We start from the raw sequence: 19,890 nt of genomic DNA on the forward strand, positions 1-19,890 counted from the left end.
TTGAAAGCAAACAGGGACAGAACAGTGCAGCCATTGAGAGAGGAACCCCTTTTCTGCCAGAAACTCAAGGAAAAAACAAGGCCATGGACACAGGTGTGGCGTCTAATTCAAACACGCACAAACTTCCCCAAAAACTCTGCTTATGGGTTCCAGTAAACAGCAGCCACGGCGGCTGGAACATTTCATGTAAAAAAATACTTTATAAATAACTGTTTACCACGCTGTTAGTCCACATTTACATCTTAAAGCTAAAATTAAAACGTACAATTTCATAACCGTAACAAACTGCATTAGAGATTTCATGTTATGAAACCCAAACAAAATAAACAGTATATGCAACGACATAATATAAACAATCTGACCTCAACTGAAGACATTTACACTCCACCTGAAGCACCTCAAGGGCAACTCAAGTACATCAAACTTTTGAGTTGTTTCACAAATCATTCAGGCAGCATTAGAAACCTCAGGAGAGAAGATCCATGTCTCGATTAACTACTTTAAACACACGCAATTTAATATAAGAAGTGATCACCTCAGGCTTCAACTCCAATTATCTTAATTTAATCCTCAACCTGGCTGTTCTCTGTCATTTAATTAACTCTATTTTGTTTTTCAAACAACTTATAATACAGTCTTCTCTGTGGTTTTGAGCCTTGTGCTGTCAACAAACAAACAACAAAACGTCACATCAGAAAACAATCAGTCTTTTGTATGAGTCTTCTTTACAAAAACTCTGTTTTGTTTTTTCCTGACAAAGTATTTTAGAATACCTGATTTAATCATTCAATTATCAACTCTTGTAAAGTGGAGGGAATACATTTACACACTTGGCTATCTAATACACGGGCCTGCACTTCTAAACCATATCAAGAGGGGGCGCTGATACTGAACAATGTGAAGCCACTAAAACAACAGTCACTGTCCAGTAAAGCTGGTGGGGCACACAATAGCAGAAACGTTTCAATTTTGCAGAGGTCAGCAAAAATGATGGTTAAATATACAAGTTTCATGCACAAGAGGAGACAGGAATTCCAGATATGCCGACCACAAGTGTAAAAACAAGTCTACACACACACACACACACACACACACACACACACACACACACACACACACTTTAAAACTCCTGCACATTCCAGCTAATTCAATATTTGTCAAAGAATACTCAAAAGCCTCGCCTGCCAGATGCTATTTAGTGTCAGCCAAACCAGGCTGCTCAGTCTGTGGAGCATTCACAGAGAGGTAATGATAGCTCTGCGAGCCACTCGGTGAATTATACAGTGGGAAGAGTGAGAGTGCACAGGGAGTTCAAGCCTGTGGCCTTCGCACTGTGCGCGCCCATGAGAACTGAAAGCACAACAACTGGACAGCACACACACACACACAACTACAGAGAGGATAAGCCTCTTGTTAGGCGCCTCACCTCATCGTACTCCTCTGGACAGCCCACAGCTCCATCCCCTGGACTGTAGTTCACATTGTAGAGCTGTGGCTCTGGGCCTGCAGACATGAGAGGAAGAGGACAGGTTTAATGTGTGCAGGATAAACAAGCAGACAATAAGTCATTCAGCAAAGGAGGCTCAACAAACACGGGAGTGGTGTGTGTGTGTGTGTGTGTAGTACCAACGTCCATGTGCAAACAGACAGATACAATGTAAAGAGAAGAGAGGGAAGGTGTCTCTGCAGGTGTATAAAAAAATAAAAAATAAAAAAAAAAGTTGGTGGGGAAATGTTTAAAAACATTTTACAGTATCATAACCAGCAAGTTGCAAGAAAATTAATTAAGAGATTAGTTTTCCATTCGTAATGCAATTTAACTGAAAATCAAGAGCCAATAATCAAAATGTATGCCTGACAATTTATATGCATTTCTGATTATCAAACATGCATCTGCATTGTGATCAAATACAGAATGCGAAGTAAAAATTCAGGTGCCTGTGAGCATTTTTTCTGACATACACAAGATGGGAATGAGGCATCAATCCAGAATATTACTTTATTCATGTCCCAGTTTCTTTTTTATTAAAATGTCTATTTGAATGTCTGCCAAACTCATAAAGAAGATCTATGATTTGACAAAATCCACATTTCTGTATGTCACAGTCTGTTCATTGTATTGAAAGCTGTGGGATCTGAGAATTCTATAAATATAATGTCAGAATTACTTGAAAAAACAAATATGATTTGGATAAGGTAAATTGTTTTGCAAATGATTAAAGGTGACATCATTTACAAAGTAAATGTCCATGTGTAATAAACCCATATTTCCCCATCTAATGCGTTTACTAAAGTGATAAATCAGCACATTTTAGAGTTCATGCCATCATTGCCCTACTTTGGCATATTTACAGTCAGCAATCGAAGCATGATGTGACAGTGAACATTATGTAACTTCTACACTCACATTTCAAGGGCTATAGAATGTCTGGCAATGAGAGTATTGGCAAAATAAAATAATAAAAAAAAGGACAAGAGGCAACCCATATCCAATTTATGCTTGTCAATACAGGCCTCCACTGAAAGCACCTGCAGAACAGCAGTGTAACCCGAGACGGACCGACAAGAGTCCCAACCGGCCGCTGCGGCTCCTGTATCGAGTAAACAACGCTGTGAACAGCACGGTGCCGAGAGAACAGACCACAAACAGAGCTCTGCCAGTATACCCGAAGGTTTTTGTGCCCCTGGGTCTTATGCAAGCTTTTGCTCTTCGGGATTCATATGCATTATGGGCTATTAAAGTAAATGAGTCTGTAACACATAAGCTGGCTTCTGTTGAGCGACACACCTGCAGTCTTCTTGGCATGATGTCCAAATATCAGAGGACACATACTTTCTAGACCAAGTTTTGTTGTTCTAGACATGCCACAGCCACTGCAGGGTGCACGGCAGTTCCAGAGCCTGCAGGCATGTCTTTATTACAAGGTACCGTTTTCAGTGAGGAGTGGTACAGAAATTAAATATATTAAAAAAAAGGATGATGGATAGCAGTGAGGTTTATATTGAAACTAGACTGCAGACTGGAAGAGCAGGTTTTGTTTACAGCAGAGCTGGCGACAGCGAAGGGTTAAAAACAGGACCAAAAAAAATCTATTGTTCAGCTGGAAAGTGACAAGCACACTAGAATTCTGTCAGCAGTGTGCGAGTGACTTGGGAAGTTACAGTAGAGGTTGGATCTTCGCACACTAACGGGAAAGCAGGAGATTTCTCATTCCTTCTTCACATGGCCGAAGAGAGGCAAAAAGAAAGAACAGCGAGTGACGGGAACACGGGACAATGATCCGTCTCCAGTCACACCAGTGACATCCTTGTTACATGATATGTGCATTAGCCAACCAAGCAGCCAAAATAAACCAAAACTGCTTTCTTCAAATGACACGACTACAGCTACGGCATGGCGTAGCTGTCCGTCCGCCGTCTGTCAAATGATTTCAGATTGCCTAAGCTGTGAAATAGCCATCACATTAAAGGTTTTTGTTGAACATATGCCGATGCAGGAATGTTTGTGCTTTGACTATGATTTTACAACATGACTTCGCAATAACTGGAGTGACTAGAAAAATAAAAAAATAAGGGGAGAAACAGAGAGGGCAAGGCAGAGAGAGAGAGGACAGTAAATAATTAAGGTGAATAAGAGTCTCCGTCCAGACCTCTTCTCTCTGCCGTTCCCGCTCTGAAACGTCGCCAATCAGCCCATGTGTCTGTGCATCTGATGCTTTCCAGCACATGACTTATTCATACCTAAGTAACCAGATCTGTGCAACCCAGAAAGCCTCGAGAAAAGAGTTCTACAAATCGATAGGCCAGGTGGACTGAAGCGATCGCACCGTTGCGATGACGTCGCCACACTCCGTACAGCATCTCCAACATCCAGCGTGTGCTGTTGTTACTGGTTCAAAACTGTGAAATGATTTCATTTTGGGGCATCTAAATCCATCATGTTCACTTCACTGACTGTTATGAGCACAGAAAACAGCCCATTTTCAGGATGACGTAAAGCCTGAGAAACTCGGTGACGAAGCTGTCAAGACAGGTTTAAACTGTATCTTCTTTAAAAGGGTGTACATGTTGTTGTAATGTACAATGTTGCGTGTAAATGTGTGAGACAGTATTTCGAAGTGGAGCAGGAGGGCATCAAAACGGTTAAAGAAAGAACAACATTATTTTGAGTCCAGCAACAAAAGAATTTGGGTCAGTCGTCTTTCTCTCCTTTAAAAATCCCTCAACTCGGCTGAGCGACAGATGCAAACACACTATGCTGACAACAATATTTACCGCCACGGGTAAATCGGCGATGGAGCCAGATGCTGGGAACTAAAGCTGTCCATGTACATGGTTATGTAAATGTAGTGTTATAATTGGGGAAGGATGTAGGTGCGGACATTTGCTGCTGAGGTGGGGTTTTTTTTGTAATGACAGAATTAGGCACATTATATAGAAAAAAGTAGAAAAAATGATTCGTTCTTTCACATGGAATATACGACAGGAAGGTAAAATGACAATATCATGGAGTTCACCTTAAATCACCGTTCTTTGATTGGTGAGGAAAATGTTAATATGTCAAATAAGAGCTTTCTGGATTTACTACACATGACAATAACAAGAGATTTTTATGTCCAAATAATTTTAGTTGGCAGGTTTGACCAATATTTTGAAGTATCTTAGTCTGTCTTAGTCAACAGGCAAACACAAAAAGGGGACACCGAGTAAAGTTTACAAGGTAAACAATAAAAGAAGAGAAGTGTTGAATCACCTCCATTACTAATCGCAGAGATCCCACGATGGAAGTCTTCAAAGCTGATAACACCGAGGCCGCTGGGATCCAAAAACTTGGTCAGATCCTTCACCTGAAAGAGAGAGGGAAAAAAAAAAAACGAAAAAAAAAAACAAAACTTCAAAACTGATTTCACCATGGCAACAGCAGAAAATGTTCCTAGATTAAAACTGACTTGTTCTACCTAGATGCTTCGAGATGATGTAATAAATGATGTAAGGGGACATTTTTTTTGCTGAAGTGGGCAAACGACTCAGCTGCAGTGTTTGCATACTACTTCAATGGAGCAGCATTCCACATAAAGAAAAACAGGCCAGGATTTCATTTGAACACATAAACAACATAAAACTGCTCAGTCTTAAGATATTTTCACTCACATGACAGTTTAACTGCAGAACTAGGTGAACGCCAAGGATGTTTTGATTACAAGAGCAGAACGTCACCAATAAAACACACATGACCTCCTGAAGAAAATCAACTTCTGCAGACGTCAAGTGTTTTACTTTATTGGATTCAGGGCAATAGTGACTTTATAAAAGAACTTTAAAGTGAACAAAGGTCTTAAACTTGTTGCACATGGCCAGAAAAAAAAAGAATGAAATATTACTTAAAGCTTAACAGTTGCAGACAAAGACTTAAGATTCTTTAAGCAAAATTTTACTAAAACACAGCTGTGATTTTGTTTTGTAACACTTACACGATCGACTTTTGTGGACAAACTCTGCTGCACTGAAGTGTTAAATGATTCATGCAAGTGCACCTACATGCTGTATTTTCCGACAGTCTGTAACCTGGCAACTTGAGTGATTCTGTAACCACAGGACCTCAGGATACAGCATACAGAACAAAACAAAGAGCCTTACAGGATCATTTTGTTTGGTTATAGTTATACATGTTTATAATGTATGTGAAATTATATCTAACCTTATCTGTACTGAAAGGGTTTATTGCTCTTAACTGGCTCCCAGAGACTTAACCTGGGAAGTAGACTTGATCCTGTAAAATGATCCGTGGTACCACACAATTAAAATCTATTCACACAAATGATAAATTAAGTCAAATGTCAAGCATTACAAAATTACACTAAACAGCCATTACAGTACACTTACAGGCGTGTTTCACAGACAAAATTACTGGAGCTGGGAGGGAGCCTGAGAGAATGTTGCATGAGGTTTCTGTGGTTTCGCCTCACTTATTCCTTGAGAAAGTGAGCATACGATGTGAACACGGTCATTTTACAGACACTTTCGTTCTGTGTTTGGCTCCCCTCTTCCACGCTTTTTATATCGGTTACAAATAAAAACAAGTTGATCTGCTTAGCAACGCTGAGCTCGGACTCAAGGGGCTGAGAAAGCTGAAACTCCTAATAAACCGACTCCGACAACCCTGCTGCAGCTTGTGATCTGGGTTTTTGTGAATTAAACCCAGCTGCACTTAGAGAGAGAAGGGGAGGTACTGATCTCACTGAATGTTAAGTTCATCAAGGGTCGTCCAACTCTCATCTCTACAGCAGTAATTAGTAATTAGTTTTGCTGCATTTTCCAGGCCAAAAAAAAACAAACAAAAAAACTTTTTTGCACAAGCATTGAACTTATGCAAAGAAATCTGTGGTTGAGGTCAGCGGTAGGCGTTTGAATACTGCTCTTAGTTTCCCAGCTCATAATGGAGTGTCACAGTTCACAAAAAAATAACTTTTGTTCCATGCAGCTATTCAGAAACACCTCTGCAGGGTGAAGTGAGACCGCCACAGTGTGATTGTGGAAGGAACTTTGAGTGTCTGAGGCTCTGACAGCTTTTTTTTTTTTTTTTTTTTTAACACGTTTTAGTTTCATTTCTACAGTTAGAGACAGGGGCAGTATACTATAATAATTCACCACGGACCGAGCCACAGTAAATCTGCCACTGACAGCCAGAGCGACCGGAGCACTTTTAAACTACTACGCTGTGGAAGCTGTCCATGGCCTACATCCGAGTTGTTAAGTCTGTAGAGCAGTGCCAGGCCCCTCAGGTCTGGTGAGCAGATCCTGTTGGCTATTCCTAGGTCTAACCTAAAAATTACAGTTGAATGTGTTTCAGCATCACCCTGGAAAAGCCTCTGCACAGCTGTTAAATTGGCAAACTGTTCCAATATAAACAAATAACTCCAGATCTGCCATTTCTGTTTATGATTTACTTGAATGTTGTCGGTATCGCTCCGTCTTGTCATGGACTCATAGTTTATGTGCTTATTTTTGTTGAAACTATTTCTTTGTACTATATTTGATTTGCTGACTGCGTCCATTGTTTTCCTGCAAGGGGTTACAAAATGCCACACGATCAGAGTTTGTTTGCATGGAACAAACAAACAGTCGTTAAAATGCCTTCTTAAAACAATTAAATGAAGATTCTCTCTTGAAAGGCATTTGGTATAAAAACTATATTTGTTTGTCTTTGACTTTCTTAAATTCAGAGGCTGTTTTCATGTCACTTCGTGCCTATTTCAATTTTAAGCCTTTAGTTTTGTGAATGTAACTAACAGTATCATCATTGGCGCTGTATTTTGTGATAATATGCATGGTTACACCTTACAAGAACAGCAGCCATGAGAGACATTAAAAACTGAACTTAACCACAACTCTGTCAGTTCCACTGCTTATTGGAGCAGCAAAGGCACTGTGGTTTTTCTGTTTCCTCTATTTGTGTCTAATCAGTGCCGGGGCACGCCTGGCCGCCTCCACACAGACCACTGTTGTGCATGACCCCATGGAGAAGAATACCCTTTTGGTGAGAGTCTTTCCAGGAGGGGATTTCACAATAGCGCCGAAATAAAACTCCTAATAATCGAAAAACCCAGTGGGTTAGCATAAAGATGTTGTTTAAAAAAAAAAAAAAAAAAAAAAAGGCAAAAAAAAAAAAAGGCTGAATAATCTTTGCAAATAATACATTAACACAAAAGTGAACTCAAGAGAGGGGATGTTTCAGGACACGGGACATTCCATTGTGGATTAGAGAGGGCAGGACATAAAAGCAGCGGGTGAGGGGAGGGTGGCTGGCTAAAGTAGGGTTTGTAGTGTCGACTCACAAGAGAGACGCCACCACAATGCAGTGCAGTGTGGCTTTTGTGCCAAATCAGGGTCAAAACCAGAGAGTGAGTGTTGGTTAGAAAGATCTTTTCAACAGCTGAGTTCACAGATTCGATGCCTGCAAGACATTTCACCTTTGAGGGCACTTTTTTTTTTTTTTCTCCAACACTCATCAGAAGGTCTTACAGTATAGAGGCTCCACTTGGAAAGCAGCAGGTCAGCATTGACTGCTCAGTGTCCCAAGAAATATCACTAAACTACAGTAAATAAGATGGTTTCATAACAACACCTACAGTGGAGGCTACAAATCAGACCTAACTCGACTGTTCGCCTGAGAAACATCTCACCCAGAAAACTCAGCATTGGGAAATCAATATTATTAAACAGCAAGCTGTAGGATTTCATATGGCAACATCTGATTTAACTCATATTGATAAGTATGTGTCTTGTTTCTCCAAAAGAGCGATGTGTTCAACAGTTGACACCTAAGCAGTATTTTGCTCTCCATTGCATGATGCTCATATTCAAACCACACACACATTACAGTAGTGTGTTTGTGTGCGTGTGTACATGACCACTATCATATGGTGGAAAAAATTCTGGAGGAAGCATTTGCATGCTCAGCATACAAGCAGGAGCCGAACATTCATGCAAATGTCCCATGAATATCTTCCTGGCGTCTCTGATCGGTCACTGGGATATTTGCAAAGAGATTACAGGACAGTAGTACGCATGCAAGTCCTGCTCCTGGCCCCCAACTTAACTATTAAAACATAAACACAAATACCAAGTCTCACCAAAGGCCTAGCTTTGCAGAGACAATAAACAAAGTGAAAAATATGATGTGCATTTGGACCAAATGTTTATCACACTCAGACATGGATCAATCTAAAAAAAAATCCTTGTGTCATTATAAGCTTACCCCTAAACCCCCATAGGGCAATTTAACTTCCCATTTATTTACCCAGTGGTATTCATGGATGTTCTGAAGTATCAGTATAACTTCTTGCCCTGTGGTTTTCTCAACCACATGCTAAAATACTTTACCACCAAGACCCACAGTATAATTTCAACAATCGCTCAGGCGTGGAGGTTATTCAAACTGCTTTTATCTCCAGATGACTGAATGACAAGGCTTTGTCAGGGCAAAGCTTATTCAAATACATTCATATGTATTTATCTCTGATGCGAGAAGAATGACCCATTTGGTACCTGAACAAAGAAACAACCTGTAATGTAAGTGAGTTAGCCTTGTTAGATCAGACGTGACTTTTCCACTGATCCTTGTGTAGAGATAATGAATGCCAAATCCACTGTAAGGCTACATGCATTATATAACATTCCATAAATTCTGAAGATAAGTCCGTCTGCTTCCTGCTTATTTGTTGTAAATGAAAGAGTTGGAAAGGCAAGCATGCCTAAATTACAGTCTCTCCCTGGGATCAGGAACGGACAGAAATCGGAGAGGAGTTTTTAGGTGCATATTAGCCCGCGCAGCACTTGGAAACCAGATATCCGATAGCTAACACAAAGAAAAAAGCACAAGTAATCAATCTGCACAATCTGGTTAGAAGTCCAAGGAAAACCTTTCAGACGCAGAGATCCCAAACGAAATGGCTGGAACTGATTTGCAGGAGGAAAATTCCACCAGAAACCAAACAGTGCAGGGAAACGGACCACTCTTCAAAATAAAATTAAGTCCCAGCGTCATATAAATGTATCATCTAGAAAAAGCAACATGTTGAACTGCTTTACATTGGACTAACATGACAAAAGTTTTACTTCTCTGCCCCTCAAAACAAGGTCAGGGGCAGTTGGTGGACAGCACCCAAACCATGAGGTCCCTCTGACTCAGGAAAATACATTTTACTCTTAATCCTTCACAATTCCCTGCCTGGGGAGCCGCAGATACCTATGGCTAGACACGGGACAGATCAGGGGCAATAGAGGCGCTTTGAACTGGGAGAGAAGGGATTAAAAAGTATTAGTGAGTGAGCATCCCACTATGTGTGTGTAGTACCAACAAGTACCCATGCTCACCCAAAAGCCCTGGTTCAAATTTACAGTCAGAAAAGGTTTAAATTAAAAAGATGAATATATTGGAAATTAATTATTTGCCTAAACTTGGTGAACAACACACGTTGCAGTGGGGTGCCCCACAATGCAAGAGAAAATCCTTACAGGCTTGTCTTTTTCATCAGGACATCAAGAGGCGTCCAAGACGGTGCATTGGATGTCATGAACTACAGCTTAAATGCATTTTCCGACTGATTAGAATCATTCAGATTCAATATTGTGGGTCAACTATTTAAATGGGATGTAGTCAAATACAGCCTGGTGTTTAAATGCACCAGCTCATTTAATCGTGTGAGAAAAGTTATGACTGCATCGTGTTTGATCGCCTAATTCTTTCTCCAACTGCATTATACGAAGACCCGTCCCTCGTCTGTTTCTGATTGGCTCTCATCCCGATATTCTTACCCTAACCATCCTATCAACCTAACAATGAAGGGAACGAACCAGAGCCAATAAGAGCCAGAGTAGTGTGGGTAGTTGTGGAACCAAACGGGAGGGGGGGGAAGAAAAATAAGATGGACATCTATCGTCTGTTCAGCACAGTATTGTCAACACCTTGATACAATTTTTCAATCAACTTGGGCCTGTTTATTCTGATTGACAGGTTTATATGGAGCATTTTTATTCTGATTGAGCATTTAATCCATCTTTAAGCGGAATATTAGGCTCGATAATGATGAACCACTACACAGGAAATAATCAATTGGTGAGCCACACACCCATTAGCAGCCCTGACGCCCTACATTGTTCGATTGGGCTATTTTCATGCTGATTTCCTGCAGTCCGAACACAGCATTGGTCAAAAAATGTCATAATAAAAAAATAATTTTGCTGTGTCATGCTCAAAAGATGGACGTTTAATAGGTGTCAAATTTTGGTGAAAAATAGGTAAGAGACAACAAACGGGTAAGAGTCACAGGCACCAAGCCATACCACAGGAGATAATCCCCGACCCATGGGATATGCAAATGCAGAGATGAGTGTTTATCATTTGACATGTGGAGGAGTTTCAAGACTGACAAAACTCATTACACACAATATGCCTGACAGATTTATCTGGATGACAACCCAAATCCCTGTATGTTGGAAGCTGGTAGTAAAACACACCAGCACCCAAGCAGGAGTTATGTTACTGCTTCATGATGTGCCAGTGCAACTTCAACCTGATGCAATTCATTTGAATGATTAAACTCAGAATTGGTTTAGAAACGGCATAAATTCTGTATATACCAAAAGTACTATTGTATCCAAATTTTAGACATTCACACAAAGACCCATCAGTAAGAATTACAATATTTGGCTGATTCACTGACTCTACTTCTAAATGTAATGAGTTTCAAATGGATATGGATCCTAAAAAACTAATAGCAAAGACACATCAGTAGATCGATTTCACTTGATTGAATTAACTTGCTTTGTTCAGGAAGTCCTCTAAAGTACTGCAGAAAATCAATAATAAAAATAATTTATGCATGTGCATGGAGCTGTATTGTTTTACAAAGCACTTCACTCAACATGCATTGCACAGAAGCTGACAGCTCAAGAAGGGGAAGTGCAAAGAAAAACAAGGCAACTCACCTGATCGGCCCCATAGGCAGCAGCAAACTCCATAAACTCCTCAATGCGAACGAAGCCATCTCCATCTTGGTCTAAAGCATCGAAGACAGCTTTTAGCGGTGAGACATCTTCCTCCCTCGTGCTCACAGTTGACACCATTGGCAGTGAGTCATCTACCACCATCTTAGAGAGGGAAATTGACTCCGCAGCTTGCTCACTAGTCCATCGGGCCTCAGGAGAAGAAGTGCTTAAGTCCTGAACTGAAAAATCCAAAGCGTCCACTTTGTGACAGTCTGAATCCTCGAGCCGGTTGGAGTCCGTCAGCCTCTCCTCTTCCCTCTGCTCAGCTGTTGGACTGGGAACACTCCCCGTCTGCACACCCTCCCCTGGTTTCAAGTCCCAAGAGTCCTCATCATGGACCTCTTCAGCAGTCAAGCACCGATCCAAGGCCATTGCATTATTCCTCTGATTTTTGGCTACAGAATAAGTTTTGTCCTCCATCAAATCCTCGGACACGTTTTCCGCAGTGTGACTCTCACTGGTGAACTCACCCTGGATGAGTGCATCTTCAGCCAGAGGCAGAATCAATGGTGAAGGTTCGTCTGACAACCCCAGAGCAAGTGAGTCATTCTCACCTTGTTGCTCTGGCGTAAGATTTCTAATTACAGCAGCTTCTGCATTTACCACCTCTGACTCCTCGGTTGATGCGTCTAATGGCACATCTGTGCAGAGAACAGCAGCAGGACTGGCAGCATACAGGCTCAGACCGCTCTCAATATCTGGAAAGTCAAAATCCAACAAAGGCACGGATCCTTCCGAATACTCCAGTGGTGTGCTGATGTGGGTAGGCTGGAGGCAGCTCTCCGGTGAACCTTGCAGGGTAGAGCTACTGATTACAGGTAGATCAGTCACTCGATCAGGGAATAAACCTTTGTCTCCAGTTTCACGTGACAAAGTCTCCCTGCTCTGTGAGGGAGGGAGATCCGCCTGCTCCTCTCGTGACAGCTCCTCACCGAGACCCCGTGGCTTCGACTCACCTGAAGACTCAGGGATGAGACACGCGTGTTCATCTGAGAGGAAGTCTACCAACAAAAATGGATCCCCTGCGTTGGTCTCAGAAATCTTCACAGGAGAAGATGGCACACTGAAGTTGATTAGCTCAGCCTGACTACTGACAACATCCGAGCCCTCAAAAGGGGAATCCTGTGTGAGAGTCAGCTCCTTGCAGGCGGAGCTCTTCCCAATCACATCAGCAAAGTTGGGAGAAAATAGCCATGACAAAGTGCAGTCACTGATTTCATCGAGTCCCTCAGTTTTCTCTGTGTAAGACAAGTCCCCTATACAAGTACTACTACAGAGGGAAGCTGGGGAAATAGTGGAGCGATCGCCCTCAAATTGCAAATCTCCGCAAGAAAAATTTGAGACATTTATGAGGTTGCCCAGCTCTACCGGCTTGTCCACGAAAACCTTTTCCTCATCACTTTGGGGGGATGTTTGATACCCGTTACTGTTGGTGAAATCCAAACCCGCCTGGCCACCCTTGTTTTGACCGAGCACAACTCCATTGTCTGAATCCAGTGTTTGAAATCCGAGAGGAAATGGCTGTTCTGACTCCCACTGCGTGTGCCCCAAAGGGCCGGACAGAACAGTCGGTTCCATTTATACCGTCTGTCCACCCCTCCTTCTGCAAACTTGAGAAAGCTGGTGACCTCTTATCTCACTGCTGCGGTGAAGATCCAGCTCTTCAGGTTAGATCCCATGCTCCCAGGCGGCACTAAACATCGGCAATGAAATCTTGAAAGAAGTGTGCGGAGTTCCTCACAAACATCGCCTTCCTCTAAACATTTAAAAGCTGCTGACTTTGATTTTTTTTTTTTTTTATTTTTTTTTTTATGAATAGTAGTATAAAGCAATAGCTTAACTTCAGAGAAGATGGGTTGAATTAGAAACAACTTTTTAACTTTTTACCATCCATATCGCGACAGGGATGTTCCCTAAATGCAGAAATCATGTTAATTGTCTTCACCTGACTGAATATCACTGATTTATACGTGTGTCGACTCACTACGTCCAGTCCCGTGGTGGCAGGTCCACTCCCGGCTGTTGCTAAATGTTTCGGCTTCAGCACATCCGACGTCAACATGCTTCACGTCGACCTGAAAGCTGCTAAAAAAAAAAAAATCACCCGGAACAGAACCGGCAGTCCAAAAAAAACAAACAAAACAAAAAAAACCCGACCGGCATCTCCGCCGACGAGCCCGGTTCAAGACGATGAATCAACTCGCGCGTGTTTTTGTCAACATTTGATCTTTTCTCAGCCGATCATCCAATCGTGTCCATCGGACAAGCTCCGCGAGAAAGCGATTCGTGGCCGGGCCGGGCCGGACTTCCCCCCCTTTCCAACCTGAATTAACCTCGGGCTGCAATTAGTGCCAAATCGCACATTGAACGCCAACCCGTCTTTCCTTTAAAAGGGGGTTTATGCCAGAAACCCCCGTTAGCTCCTCCTTCGAGCATCCCGCTCCTCTCCTGCCATTGGTCAAGGCGGGCTGCTAACTGGCTAGCTAGCCGAATTAGCCTATTAGCCCAGCTAAAACGCCAAAAAAAAAACAGTCCAGCTGCTTCGTCTCTCTGATGAAAACAAAAACAACAAAAAACTAAAACGTACACGTCGACGTGTCGCCGGTTTAAGCGGACGCGTTACGGGAACGGTCGGCTCAGCCGTGGTCCGGTATTGTTGCTTCGCTTCGATGTCGTTTTTCCAGCTGCAAAATCCACCTGTGTCAGTCGGGAGGACAGGCCAGCCGAGACGGGACCAAAACCCTCCTTCCTCCCTCCTCAAATTCCTCTCTTGTTATCGTCTCAAAAACAAAACACATCCGTCTCAGCGACCCGCGTCAAAAGCCGCAACGAAACGGGGCCGAGACGCTCCATCATGTGGAAGCCAGCGGACCGATGTTGATCACAGACGCCGAGAGCTCTCGCATCAGCATCAGCAGTGTCCCAGCCTCCTCCTCCTCCTCCTCCTCCTCCTCCTCTCCAGCCGCATACACACACACACACACACACACACACACCGCTGACGTTTCACGCAAGCGTACAAAACATCCCGCAGTATCATTGGCTTTTATAGCAGCGATCAACCTGCGACTTTAGATAAGATGTGTGTTTGTGCACGAAACACCTGTCGTGTGTTTAATAAGGTGAGCAGAAAGGTCAAAGTTCAGGGTCAGCTATAACAGGTGCCTTGCTCAGTGACACATCAGCAGGGCCCGAGAAGCCCATCACCATCTAAACAGCTCTTTATCAACAGTTGATAAAGCATGTGAACCAATATGGTATTGCCTTCGCAGCTCGTGATGAAAAATGTGTCATTTTGAGAGAACAGAAATTGTTCAGGGGATGAAATTGTTGTGTTTGGGCGCCCTCATGGGACTTACAGCGGTATTAACATACTTCATGATTGCAGTTGCCGACTGTAGCTCATCACGTTAGTAATTAAATCCAGCGGTTGTCAAGTATTTGCAGAGCAAGTCATCTTCTTAGACCCCTCTTCACCGATTATGGTTTTATTGTGGACACGAGCCGCAAAGCCAAAATCAATGAGCGATGTCTTCTAGTCTGTTCCACCTGTAGGGTTGTTAAAACGTGAACTTAGCCAGTCTTTTAAAAGAAAAAAAAAAGAAAACTGAGGAAAAATAAATAAATAAATAGTTATGCAATGTTGTTGTTTTTTTTATTTACTTTTTTCCTCAATCAACCATGAAGACATGGATTTCAGACCCCCAGTTGGATACCAGTGATTAAATCTAACTTCCCATTAGCGGCACATATGTTGGTACATTACTGTAAGTGTAAACAGCAGTTACAAGTAATTATACAAGTTTCATTAATACATGAGACCAGAAAGCACATAATATGGGATGTGATAAACATGACTGTACATGAAATGCCTGATGACAACAGTATGTACTGAAATGGGTGAAAGATATCTGAATAGTTTCATATTATTTGATCTATTACTAACATTGTAAATGCATATTATACAGTGAGCATAGTAGGTTAGTGTTCAACTCCACCAGCTACCTGGCAATTCACTATTAAGGCACCAGTGGGTGAGATAAAACCCACATACTGTGCAATACAGAATCCCTTTATGACAGATGGAAGCTAAATCGCTCTCGTTTTCGGCATTTACTTTTCACTTTTCTTTTCCGATGACCAATAACCTGAAAGAAAACGAGAGACAAGTGGATTAATAGAGCTTTACTGAAATTAAACAATCTTTTTAGCTTAAAATCAGAGATCACACACACACACACACACACACACACACACACTCGGTCACATGGATCTCCACCTCCTCCTACACACCTGGAGGAGGACAGGAGAGTCCTTGTTCAGAGTTTAGCAGATTTAGAGGAGGCTATACCCATCAACATGGAGACGTCATTGGCTGAGGTCAGCCACGCCCCGCCATCAGCCACCAGGATCGTTCCAGTTACGTAAGAGGATGTCCGGCTGGCCAAGAAAAGGGTGCAGTGGGCCATCTCTGTCTTATTGCCAGCTCGCTGCAAAGGAATAGACTGGAAGACACCGGCAGCCTCCACTCGAGGGCCACCTGAGAGTATTAAAGAAAAAGTCCATCTTCAGATGCCATTATTTACACTTAGGTTGTACATGTGTGGGTTCACATGAACCCAAGAGCAAGCAATGTAATGAATATGTAAATGGTCATTATCGACCAACAACTACAGCCCTCAAAAGTTGCGTTTTAAAACGGTTCAAGATCAAATTTAAAGGTGCTAAATTAGCTGTTTGTTCAATACTGTGTTACATTTTTTACCCAGTCTGCGGAAGCCCTCGGTGCCGGAGATCGGACCCGGAGCCACAGCATTGACTCTCACCCCACTGGGCCCCCACTCCACAGCCAGGTGCTTGGTCATGGCGTCTGGGGAGGAGATAGGCAACATGGAGTCATTAGATTCTTATTTTTGATATTATAACATAACACAGAAAACATTCTTACCATTCGCTGCCTTGGCAGAGCCAGCATGCACCTGGAGGGCCTGTCCTCTGTATCCAAGTGTCGCAGATATGTTGACTATGTTGCCTCCATGATCCTTCACACACAAAAAAAAAATCCCAACCGATCCAATAGGTAAATAATCACATCAGTCTCAGTGCAGAGGAAGAACTTTAAATCCCATTTAGATTTAAAAAGGCATTTATAATCTGTGATCTTTACTGCCCTCTTTTGGTGACCAAAGTGAATTGCACACAATGACTCATTTAAAGTTATTGATCAATAAGCTAATTATGGTCCTGTAGCTTCAGGATTTATCTGGATTTTAGTTCTAGCTCCTTAAACTGAAAGTACGAAATGCTGTGTCACACAAATAGTACCAGCACTATACCTTGAACCACTTCTCATAAACCACCTTGCTGGTGTTGAATGTACCCATGGTGTCTATCTCCAGCACTGTCTTGAAGGCGTTGAAGGAGAGTGCGGCAGCAGGGCAGAGGAAGTTTCCAGCAGCATCTGTCCAACAAAAGCATTATAATTGTAACCAAAGACAAAATGATGACACACTGCTGAATACAAACTCCAGGTAAAACCTTTTTCATTTAGCCTTTATGAATACGTCATTAAAACTGTAAATGCATTCTCTGAGATGTGTGAAAGAAGCTGAGATCACAGAGCAAAGATGATCTGCACTTAATACCTCTTTCAAACGAATGACCAGGGTCAGACTGTAGTTATTTAACCAATGTTCAACTCTTATTTTGTAAATTCACACCAAGTAAGTCAACCTGTCATGACAATTCATAAAGGAAAGAATTGCATGAGGATGAACTTACAGGTTCAAACAACACGGCAAACAGAGTGGTGACCTTCACACTGACATTGACCCTTGTGGGTCACAAAGCCAAATTAGACACTGAGGGTCGACCCTTTTAAAACAAAATCAACGTGTGGAGAACCCAGGTTGGACCTCGGTGTAAAAGGGGGATCATAATCTTACAGTGATGTAACAGTTTGTAGCGGGGACGACAGTGCAAAGATAGAAGATAAAGAGAGATGCAGCGTCAGAAAAGTTAATGATTAAACCAAAACCTTTGAAACTTGACCTTTGCTCAAAGTCCATTTGTACTTATTCAGCTCAAAGACACTTGAAAATGTATCTGGACCTTTGGTGGGTGACAGACTGTGGGCAGCACAGCTCCCATGTAAAAACTCAGTCATCAGCACAGAACAGTTTTCAAAACACACATAAGAAATTAGTCTGCTTTTGTCAGAAGTGACGTACTGTTAATGAGGATGTCTACACAGCCAAACTCTTTCAGTGTCTCATCCACAGCCGCTGCGATGCTCTCCGGCTGCCTCACATCCAGACATACAGGAAGACAGCGGCGTCCTGACACAGCCGACAGCTTTTTAGCCGCCTACAGAGTATATATTCATGTTACCTGAGGCCAAAACACGGAGATTTAGTTATCCAGACTGTGGAAACTATAAGAAGAAATAACCTCTTTGAGCTTATCTAGGTTCCTGCTGGCAATTACGGTGTCGCAACCATGCCTGAAAGAAAGAGAAGAACACAAAATAAGACTGTGGAGAGACAATGAAATAACTAGAAAGAGCACATGCTGATTAGAACATGAAAATGTGATCATTTAATAACTTAATGTGAGACAAGCAGGTATTGATGACTGATATTTCCGCAGAAACAATCCTTCTCACCTCATGAAGATTTCAGCTATACGGAATCCAATTCCAGATCCCCCGCCGGTGATAAAAGCAACCTGGTCTCTGATAAAAAAAAAAAAGTACAAACAAAAAAGTACAAAACATGTCGTTCTAAATGTTACAAGTAATTAGATTACATATTGTAACAGGAAACATGTCTAAAACATAGACTGTATATAATTATAATGTCAATATAATGCACATATTTTCATGCTTACTTTAATAAATCCGGGCTGTAGATGTGTGTGTAGGAAGTCAGGCAGTCATCTGTGCCGACGTCTTCAGGCAGCAGCTCTCCGTTTGGTTTTGGCTCCGCTGCCATGCTGATAAATAATGTCTGTCAAAAAGATGCCAACACACCGTCATCACCGTAAACCAAATGCAGTAAATGAGTAGACTGTGAATGCAGGAGTTGTACAAAATAATGAAAACACCTACAAACACTGGGCCTCCCCTCGGCAGCAGTTTGTTTAAGTCGTTAATGTTGTTCATTTTGATTGTCAGATAACTGAATTCAGCTAAAAAGTATTTTTACTTCCGTCATTGTTGTTGGTGGTAGGGATTTTTGTCCGAGGTATTTGTGAGCACATGTTAGGATTTTTGTGACGTAAAATAGAATTTATGTAAAGTAAAGAGGCGGAAACTATTAAAGTCATTTAAAACTGAATGCAGTCCAGGTCAGCTCTACCACATGGTAAGACAGTACAGGTGAACGGATTCTAACAGGTTTTAATTGTATGTATGAATATGCAAACGAGGTTTTATTTAGTTAAACATGAGCAAATTTATATAAATGTCTAGAACAGAAATGTGTCCATTGGCTGAAGCCAGGTTAAAAATTTGTGTTTCAATTTGTTGATATATTGGAGTCAAACGTTTTTACAGGGGATTTTTAATCCGAATAAAACTGGAAGGTTTGGAGTATAATTACTAATGAAGAGTTTTCTGACTCCGAATATGACCAAAAACTAATTTGAAGAAAATGGTCTTTAAAGATGTGTACTGTAAATTCCCATCAATTTTTTTTTTATTTTTTTTTAAAGGAAACCACTATTTACAGACACAATACCTAATTGAATCCGTAGCAACAATGACGTAAAATATTGTGAACTACAGGAATTTTTTTTGTATGTGTGGTATGTAATACAGCATAATTTGGTGAATTGAATTTAAATCCATAGACAGAGATAAATAAAGTTGAGGAAAAGATTTAAAATGTGCATTTTGATTGCCCCCTCACTAATCTGAAAAAAGACACATTGTGGAGGCAAAACAGCCCAAAAAATGTGAAAGCTGATCAGTGTATGAAACAAAGATGTATTTGTTTGTAGTGTTTCGCCTGAATCACTCACTGAACTCACGTCGTTAACCCAAACCGTAACCTACTGTGGGCTGTTTCTCTCATGTTGTTTGGCTCTTTAAACATCATTTGAGGTACCGACGCTTTTATCCACTAAAAACCAGGTCAATGTTTCAGTCCTAAACTTCCAAGACTTCCCGGTGCACCGAAGCTCAGTTGTCATACCTGCGGAAGGAAACAAGCTGCAGAGCTGAAACTCCTCTCTGGTTGAAACTCGACCTGCACACGAAACACGTCTCCAACTCGGACCAGGTGAAGCCGCGTTGATTGCTCCCTCATTAGCTGTTTGCTCGTCTGGTGAGGACGACTT

At 41.8% G+C, this 19,890-nt stretch overlaps 2 protein-coding genes across 5 annotated transcripts in view; both read right to left on the reverse strand.

Moving 5' to 3' along the window:
- Positions 1–14,466, reverse strand: part of rab11fip3 (RAB11 family interacting protein 3 (class II)) — a 28,305-nt gene extending 13,839 nt beyond the window's left edge. For both annotated transcript variants that reach the window (XM_069155782.1, XM_069155781.1), the window contains exons 1-3: positions 11,491–14,466; positions 4,754–4,847; positions 1,427–1,503 (exon numbers count right to left, since the gene is read on the reverse strand). In XM_069155782.1, the coding sequence (XP_069011883.1) occupies positions 1,427–1,503; positions 4,754–4,847; positions 11,491–13,128 (1,809 nt within the window). In that variant the 5' untranslated portion in view covers positions 13,129–14,466. The remainder of the gene's footprint in view (positions 1–1,426; positions 1,504–4,753; positions 4,848–11,490) is intronic.
- Positions 14,467–15,176: 710 nt separating this feature from the next.
- On the reverse strand, positions 15,177–19,890 carry decr2 (2,4-dienoyl CoA reductase 2, peroxisomal). 3 transcript variants are annotated; one of them, XM_069155783.1, is made up of 10 exons: positions 19,746–19,890; positions 18,439–18,557; positions 18,215–18,283; positions 18,001–18,052; positions 17,781–17,916; positions 16,887–17,011; positions 16,499–16,592; positions 16,316–16,420; positions 15,902–16,090; positions 15,177–15,698 (listed from the first exon to the last, which is right to left on the reverse strand). In XM_069155783.1, exons 1-10 carry the CDS (start codon positions 19,857–19,859, stop codon positions 15,664–15,666), a joined length of 1,038 nt encoding a protein of 345 aa, XP_069011884.1. In that variant the 5' UTR covers positions 19,860–19,890; the 3' UTR covers positions 15,177–15,663. The 3 variants fall into 3 exon arrangements, with proteins under 3 accessions (XP_069011884.1, XP_069011885.1, XP_069011887.1); XM_069155784.1 differs by having other exon boundaries at positions 15,844–16,090; XM_069155786.1 differs by having other exon boundaries at positions 18,439–18,543; positions 19,746–19,817.

Source organism: Embiotoca jacksoni, unplaced genomic scaffold, assembly GCF_022577435.1.
Source record: "Embiotoca jacksoni isolate LCO1_2020_lvr unplaced genomic scaffold, fEmbJac1.0.p SCAF_20, whole genome shotgun sequence".
NCBI lineage: Eukaryota > Metazoa > Chordata > Actinopteri > Embiotocidae > Embiotoca > Embiotoca jacksoni.

Coding starts and splice junctions, on each gene's coding strand:
- decr2 (XM_069155783.1), bottom strand. CDS start 19,859: ATGAGGGAGCAATCAACGCGGCTTCACCTGGTCCGAGTTGGAGACGTG. Junction 16,593..16,886: donor TTTATGAGAAGTGGTTCAAG/GTATAGTGCTGG, acceptor TTGTGTGTGAAG/GATCATGGAGGCAACATAGT. Junction 16,091..16,315: donor CGAGGGCTTCCGCAGACTGG/GTAAAAAATGTA, acceptor TAATACTCTCAG/GTGGCCCTCGAGTGGAGGCT.